This window comes from Carya illinoinensis, chromosome 5, assembly GCF_018687715.1.
Source record: "Carya illinoinensis cultivar Pawnee chromosome 5, C.illinoinensisPawnee_v1, whole genome shotgun sequence".
Classification (NCBI taxonomy): domain Eukaryota; kingdom Viridiplantae; phylum Streptophyta; class Magnoliopsida; order Fagales; family Juglandaceae; genus Carya; species Carya illinoinensis.
The window spans coordinates 27739275-27747538 of record NC_056756.1 but is presented as its reverse complement, the minus strand read 5'-3'; the positions used below and the strand labels follow the sequence as shown (position 1 = coordinate 27747538).

Here is an 8264-nt window from a genome sequence, read left to right as displayed (position 1 = left end):
ATCACCATTAGAAATATGCCACATGTCACATTTAGTGAAATTATAAAATATAATAAAAATAAAAATATTTAAAAAGTTGATTTGTTTTGGTTTAAAGTTCAATTGAAAATATCAAATATAGGAGGATAGGTTCCCTCCCAATCAATTCCATGAAAATCTCCTAAAAAAGAAATGCTACTCATCGTCCCCACATCATACCAGTATGTTATTTGTCATTTTTATCTTTTTATTTAAACGCACATATTTACACATCAATATTTGTGCACTTAAATAAAAAGACAAAAATGACAAATCACATATTAGTATGTAGTGTAAGAGATGATAAGTACAATTTTTCTTCATGATAAATCTCAAGAAAACAATGCTGATTTGCATGTTCTGATCCTAATCATTAAATTAACAAGATACAAGAGTTCTTATTAAGTTGGATTGAGAATCGGTATATTTAGCATTTGAGTTTCGCAAATTGGTATTCACAAAAATATGGTTAAAACAATATAAAGTTTTGGGATAGGTGTGCAAAATCTGAGGGCCCTGTCCGACAGTTTAGAGCTTAATGATAGGTTCGGGCTATAGCTAAAAGCTTATATATCTTGTTTGATATAGCCAATGCCAAGCTTATCAAATATGTATGCAAGCATGCATGTATACAAACACATCCAGTGCCCAACATAACTGAAGTTGGTGTTCAGCAATTATAGAAACCTTGCATATAAACATGGGATATAAAGGTTCTCCAAACCGACAGCTTGGAAATCATTAGAAAGGAGAGGACCTTACACTGAACCACAAAAGTAACTTAAATGGTACTCCATATCACCTCACCTCATATCATTTTTGCTGCATTTGCTTTCTTAAATTTCCAAGAGGGCCGTTAAACTTTTCCTTCACTTTCTGTTTCTTACATTTACAACTACTGGTGTTTAAATTTGTACCACAGTCCAGACACAAACCTTTGCACCTTGGATCACATACTGCATCAATGGTAATCTCCACATGCACCATGTCTCTTATGTGCTTTGAAATGTCAATTTCTTTTTCTTCAGGAGGAAAATAAAGCCGGTCATCCAAATCAATTGATGCTTCATCATCTTCCTCTTCTTCCTCACTACTCCCAGAAGTTCTGACTTTCTCGTCTCCAAAGAGCACTCCCATGCTGATAATCTCAGGCTCTTCAATGCGTTCTTCAGTTAGTAAAAGTGAGAAGTTGGAGTATACACTCTGGGCAGCAGGTTCACCACACCTTCAACATGAAGTTATCAATGAATCGGTCATGTGAAGAAGAGAGAATTAAATGGCATCATCATAGATGGGGTGGAATGGGCTACAAAGCCAGGGAAAGCGATTTCTTTGTCCTGGTATCTAAAAGTGCATTTTAAACCCAAATGAAAACAAATCAGTCTATTTGTTTCCCACAACATTTGCTTACACCTTAAGATAGAGTCCCCCATACCTAAATTCGTAAAAGAACATACACCATAAAACCCACAATAGAAAATTGAAAAATTATATGTTTTAAGAGTTGTTGGCCAAACATGTACAGCAATCAAGAGAAAAGTTTTTCCTTTTAACAATTGGTCAGACATTAGAGCAAGTGGTATAGATGACAGGAATTTCAATTTTTATTTTATAGTATTTTTATTTTTATTTTTATTTTTTATTATTATTTTTTCTTTTTAAAGGGAACTAGTTGTTTTAGCTATCTACAAGATCACAGATTTCCAAAAATTATATCTTGACCTTGCAAAAAAATGAACCAAAAAAGAAAAAAGTAAAGTAAAGTAAAGATCAAATATGACATGGCTTCCTGAAAAATGACTTAATCCCCCAACTCCAAAAAGTAACATGGCATCCTCAAAGTTCATTTAAGATGAAAGTGATTTCAGGAAATGTGACATGGACACAGTGATATTGAAAGTGCCAGCTGCACTTAAGTGAGAATGCCACCTGGAGCATAGGAGAAAAGCGCAAGCAAGTGCTTGATTGAAGAAAAGTAACGTCTGTGACTGGTATTGGAAGAATGAGTTTCAAGAGAGTCCACGGGAAAAAGAAATTAAGAAAAGTGGGGAGGATGAGTATTGAGGAGACAAAAGAAGCTCAACAAAAACAGAGAGAGAGAGAGAGAGAGAGAGAGAGAGAGAGGGTACACAAGACTATTCAACTTTTATTAGGTGATGTTGTGTGATCTAGAGGGGAAAGTGAATTTCTTGGGTTCTTCCTTTCATTGTTTATGAGACATTACTATGTACAGTATAGCATACCATGCATTCTTATTTGTACCACAAATAAATGGTCCAAACAAACAATAATAGTTAAAACCGATATTTTCTATATGTATATTTTCCAAAAAAGGAAAAGAATGGAAAAGAAAACAAAAGAAGTATAGTAGTCCATTGGAAGTCACTCTCCTTGTGTATCATCCTCAAAGGCTGAACCTAAGGTAGTGTATTATTGGACCATAGTATTTGGACCTACAATAGTCTAGCCATTTTAATTAGGCCAGTAAATATAGGAATTGGATCTCACATATACTAACCTAATCATTTTAGTTAAAAAATCCCTATCAAAAGTTTTAGTTCAAAAACTCGTATATTATTAGTATATTGGATAGTATCACATGAACCCCGCTATGAGGGATTATTTTGACTTCATTTTCAAATATGAGCTTATGGATATTCCTTTAATGGAGGCAAGTTCACATGGTCCAACAGTTGTGAACTCCCATCTTGGTCAAGGATTGATAGGTTTTTGATAACTCCAAATTGGGAGTTACATTTTCTGAATGTACTTAATAAACAACTACGTAGACAATGGTGGCCATCATATTGCTTCAAGGGTTCTCCACATTTCATAATGGCAAAAAAAAAAAAGCCAAAAGCGTTGAAGAATGATTTGAAGCAATGGAACAAACAAGTTTTTGGGAATGTCGCACACTGAAGGTGCTCTCTCTTGGAGGAGCTACAGGGTTTGGAGGGCGAGGAGGAGGCAAGATCTCTATCTGAATCCGAGAGAATCTATAAGAGTCAGGTAGTCATGGAACTTGAAAGAGCAACATTGATGAAGGAGATCTCTTGGAGGCAAAAATCAAGGGCACCATGGCTAAAGGAGGGAGATAAGTGCACGGAGTTTTTCCATTGAGTGGCTAATTCGCATAGGAGGAACAATGCAATTGAGGTTTTGATGGTAGATGGTGCCCTTTCATCGGACCGGCTAGTCATCAAGAATCACATTGTATAATATTATGTGCACCTCCTCTTAGAACAGTTAACATGGAGACCAAAAGTGGATGAATTAACTTTTATATCATTAAACCAACTGAGTTTAAGGTGGCTTGAGAGTCCGTTCCAAGAAGATGACGTGTGTAAAGTGATCCGTAGCATGGCTAGTGACAAGGCTTTAGGCCCTGACGGTTTTACCATGGGTTTCTTCCAAGTTTGTTGGGAAGTGATCAAGGATAATCTCATGAGGGTTTCAAGAGTTTCATGATAATGAAACGTTTGCAAAAAGTCTAAATGCTACTTTATTAGCTTGCATTCCTTAAAAAATGGGGTTTGTGGATTTTAGAGACTACTGCCTTATTAGCTTAGTGAACGACATATACAAGATCCTTTCTAAAGTCCTAGCGAACAGATTGAGCGAGGACTCAAATCTAAAGCACTTAGATTACTGTGCAAACTAGACATGGAGAAAGCTTATGATCACGTCAACTGGAACTTCTTGCTCTATCTTCTTGCAAGATGTGGTTTTGGGGTGAAATGGTGTGCTTAGGTAGCATTTTGCATTTCTATAGGTCACTTCTCTATCTTGGTGAATGGTTTGCCAGTGGGTTTTTTCGACTCCTCTCATGGCTTGAGCAGAGGAATCCGATCTCTCCATTACTTTTCATTAGTCATGGAAGCTCTTAGCAAGATGATTTCGGCCCTTGTGGAAGGTGGCTTCCTCAATTGCTTCATGGTGTGAAATGGTGATTATGGTTCTATTGATATTTCTCATTTGCTTTTAGCTGATGATACTCTCATTTGTTTTGGAGCAAATCAAGGGCACATTCAATCTTTGAGGGCTCACCTCCTTTGTTTTGAAGTTGTCTCTATATTGAGAGTGACTCTTGCCAAGAAAAATTGCTGGTAACAGAAAAAAGAGGAAATAGAAGAAGAGAAGGCAGCAAAGGAAGAAATTATTAAGATGGAAGAATCAATAGTGTAAGAAGAAGTGACCTTTGAGGGTTGAAGCTTTGTATGGGTTGATTCAGCTCAACTTATGGAGATTTGGAGTTGTATTCTGAATTGGTGCATGTGTTGAATATAAATGTGCTAAAGAACCAATTTACTGAGGCTTTAAAGTTGGTGAAACAGCGGGTCACTCGTCATTATTATGACAACACTGGCGAGAAGGTAGAACTAAAGAGAAGGTATAGTTGCCAACGTCGGTCAATTTTCTTAGTCTCGTAGAAAAAGGAAACATGATTTTCTCTTGAATCAAGGACATCACAAATCTTCTAGCTTTTCCAAATGTTATTAACTTATTGTGGTTTTGAGTGGGATACTTTTGTGGCTCTGCCTTCTGTCCTTGTGAGTTGTGGGTTTGGCTTCTTAGGCATTGCATGTAAATTGTTTGGTAATGTGCTGGTTCAAGATAATGCCTCTTGGAGTACAAAGATTTTTGGGTTTTGTTAGGGAAAGTAATTGTTCGAGTGGTTCTGATAAGATGTACGCTCAAAATTTTCTAAGAATTTTGAGTGTTCAAAGTCTCTTGCAGAGAATTATGCTGGAACTATGAGTTTGGTCATGCTTTGGGTGTCAAGTACCCTCCACGTGGGAAACCATTAGTAATTGGACCCATAGTTAGGCTTTTCAAGCCAATTGGACAATTGCTCATTGAATTTCAAGAATTTCTTATGAATCTTTTAGAGGAGTTTGTTCTAGGGAAGAGGAATGATGAGAAAATAACTATTGCATATATGGCTTCTAATTTGGAAAATTTGGCTGTGGAAATATTTGAATTTGGTCCAGAAAATGGTATGAAATCTAATTGTTACCTGGGGGAAATTCTATTTCAGCCTTACCAGGCAATATTAATTGACATCCAAGGCTTTAAACATGGTGTAGACAGCGTCAGAAAGTTTTGTGTAAAAGGCTGTTCATTTCTATCATTTGGAAGTGGTCCAAACATAGCTCATTATGTAAAAGTGGTTGTCAAGAAGCTGATTTTGAATTTCCACTTATTTAAGATTTAAATGGAATAATATCCTATGCTATTACAGGAGGAGGTGGGTTATGTGAAGAGAAGTTTATAACTCGCTCCCTCCAACCTTTTGAGAATGCATTTTTCGTTACTCTTTCTTTCATTAGATTCATTCCAAGGTAATGGATCTAAATTACAGCAAGCACTACTCAAGTTTGATAAGGCGGAGGGTCTTAATGGGGTTGATTATTGCAGAAGATCTGTTGGAAGATTCGTGTGGAAAGGAAGATTGTGAATTTTTGAATCAATTATCTATAATGGTACCCTTAACTATACAAGTTTCCCAAGCTTTTACATGGTGCATAATGTCCATACAGAGTTGCAATACCAAGCATTATTTCCATTACAAGTTTGCTATGTTGGAGAACATTTTGGGAGGTCTTGGTTCCCTTCTGTTTTCAGCTTTTGAGTCATGGCCAATAGCAGAACACAAGAAGCAAGCACTTGCACAAAATAATGCTTGTCAATTTCTTTCTCAAAGGCAATATTTCTAGGCAATGGGCTGGTTGTCATTGTTTTGGGATTGATTGGTAATATACTTGTTACCTTGGCTCTTGGTTTGTTGGCAACCCTCAATGCAGCTTCTTACTTTCTGGCCATTGGTATGGCCATTATTTTTTCATCATTGATTGTGAACAATGAAGTGGAAATCCTTTCTGGCCATTGGAGATCTTTCTGAATGCAAGAACATGTTTACCCAATTCCGAGCGTGCTGCTGTGGCCATTGCTTCGAATGAACAATTTGCATCATTCAATCCCATGCCGTCATTGTTTGAAGGTTCAATGTATACATTTGAGTTACTCAAGACTCCTGCTTTAGCCCCAATGAAGTGGAAATCCTACATGGGTTCATCTTTTAGACATTTATTGTGGTTCTTGATTGAAATATTTTTGAGGTTTCATTTCCTTTTCGTGACCTTGTGGATGTCAGTTAAAGGGTACGGTATTGTCATACACCTAGCAAAGGGCTCATTATTGTATAAATGTGCTAGTTGTTAGCTGAGGTACATTTGAATTAGTTTAAAAGGCCACGGATTTACCAATTCTGGTGTGAGTTTGTTAGGCCCATCTCAGGTATAAATAGTGTAAGAAGACATGTAATTAGGGTATTCTGAGTTTTGAATGTGAATTTTCATTTCTTATGTCTCTTTTCTTGGAGGTGTGAACACACTCAAAGTTGATCAGTCTTTTCATTTTCTCTTACTTTGTTTTACTTTCTTTCCATCCAAACACTTAAATTTTCGGGTATGTTACGCATAAATAGGATAAAATGACCATGAGGCTTAGAGAGTGAAAAGATGAATTTTCAGAAAATGATTAATAAAAGCACATAGATCTAAATAACAATAACATTTTATAAGAGTGCATTATAGAGAACATGAATTCAAAAGATCTCAAAGTTGATTTGCACACATGCAGAAAAGCACCACAGAGGTAAACAATTGAATGCAATTAATAGATTAGAATACCTATTGCAACCAAGAGTGAGGACTGTTCTGATGATCCCATCAAGCCTCAACTTTTGCTTCTTTCTTATTACGTCGATTGAAATCTGAACAGGTGTTCCAAACGGATAATCCTTAACAGCTCTTGTGACCCGTAAACCCATCACTGAAGCGCTAGACTTGGAAACCTCAGTTGAGTTCTCTCCTAGCCCAAGCCTCTCTAATGTTGTGCAGTACTCTACATGTGAAACTGAAGGGTTGCGCTTGTAAATAACTGCCCCTTCCCATGTTGACCCAGTATCTTCAATTTCTTCTTGTCCTTGATCTCTCCAATCAAAAGATGGATTGGTTCTTTCAGTGGATTGATTATTAATTTTTATGCAATCTCTTGCAGTGGACAATGAAGTACCATGGGGTTTGCTTCTGAAAACTGCAGATTTACCTTCAGTGATGCCCCAAAGAACTTTGTGATGAACAAGGGGAAAGCATGGATATATAGAAGGCCTTCCCCTGGATTTCAAAGAATAAATCTTTGCTTTGTTAGAAGAGGAGGAGGGAGCTATGGAAGATGGGGAGCATATAAGTGACATTTAGTTTATGATATCTTACTACTGAAAATACAATGAGGTAAAAGAATTCTGTAAGGCTTTCTAATAACTATGCAAAGGAATTTTGCATAGTGTCAAGCTCTGTCTATGAGAGTAACTGGGGAGCAATAGCAACGTGGCTCTGTTATTTTATCCGATAACTCAGGAAATTCAAAAGGAGAATAGGAGCAATCAAATTCTGCAAGACAAGCGGAGGTAGTTAATAAAACCCAAGTTTCAAATTCAACCAGAAACTACAAGCAGCAAATGATTATTCGAGTAACAACATTAACTAGTTAAAGTCAATACAGTAAACTTATTCAGTGTAGAAATGAAAGAAACAAAACATTTAAAATGGTGAGTAATTTTTTTCATTTTTCTACAAAATGGCAAGCTTCCAACCCAATTTTTACACAGTTGCGGAAGTTGATGGTAGATAACATACTAACATGGAACCAAACCAGATTGACGGCATACGTATACATATGTATAAGATGAGTTTCAGCATAATAGCACCCAAATTTCAGGTAAATAGTAATTGAATTTAGAAAAACAAAACACAAGCTGATACCTCAACGGTTGCCGCCGGGCCAAAGAGCAGTCGACTTTCGGGTTTTAGTGCCAGCTTTATCTCTCTCTCTCTCTCAGACTTTTTTTATTTTTTGTTTTTGAGTTTTTAGTTATTGATGATATTGGGGGCCCATTACAAGTTTTTTTTAGAGAAAGCCCATAAATATAGAAATATGGCACCAGATTGAGGAGTGGGCCTTATATTCTTCCAAACAAAGACTGGTCCATTTCCCTTTCAGCCCAACAATCATTCCAAAGTTTTGAACCGAATATACTACTGATTTATAAATCTATATTCGAATATAGAAATATTTTTATTTTGAGTTTTTATTAGAGTTTAGAAATATTAAAGTCCTTTTCTATTAACACATTAAAGTTGGACAAAAGCTTTAAGGTCTTGTTTGGTTACGCAGTTCAGATG

At 36.4% G+C, this 8264-nt stretch overlaps 1 protein-coding gene across 1 annotated transcript; it reads right to left on the bottom strand.

Annotated features, from left to right (window-relative positions):
* Nucleotides 1-681: 681 nt before the first annotated feature.
* LOC122308792 (large ribosomal RNA subunit accumulation protein YCED homolog 1, chloroplastic) lies at nt 682-7942 on the bottom strand. The gene is made up of 3 exons (XM_043122009.1): nt 7845-7942; nt 6711-7472; nt 682-1243 (listed from the first exon to the last, which is right to left on the bottom strand). The coding sequence occupies exons 2-3, from the start codon at nt 7274-7276 to the stop codon at nt 832-834; spliced, it is 978 nt and encodes a 325-aa protein (XP_042977943.1). The 5' UTR covers nt 7277-7472; nt 7845-7942; the 3' UTR covers nt 682-831.
* Nucleotides 7943-8264: the final 322 nt, after the last annotated feature.

Coding starts and splice junctions, on each gene's coding strand:
- LOC122308792 (XM_043122009.1), bottom strand. CDS start 7,276: ATGTCACTTATATGCTCCCCATCTTCCATAGCTCCCTCCTCCTCTTCT. Junction 1,244..6,710: donor CTCACTCTTGGTTGCAATAG/GTATTCTAATCT, acceptor TTCATGTTGAAG/GTGTGGTGAACCTGCTGCCC.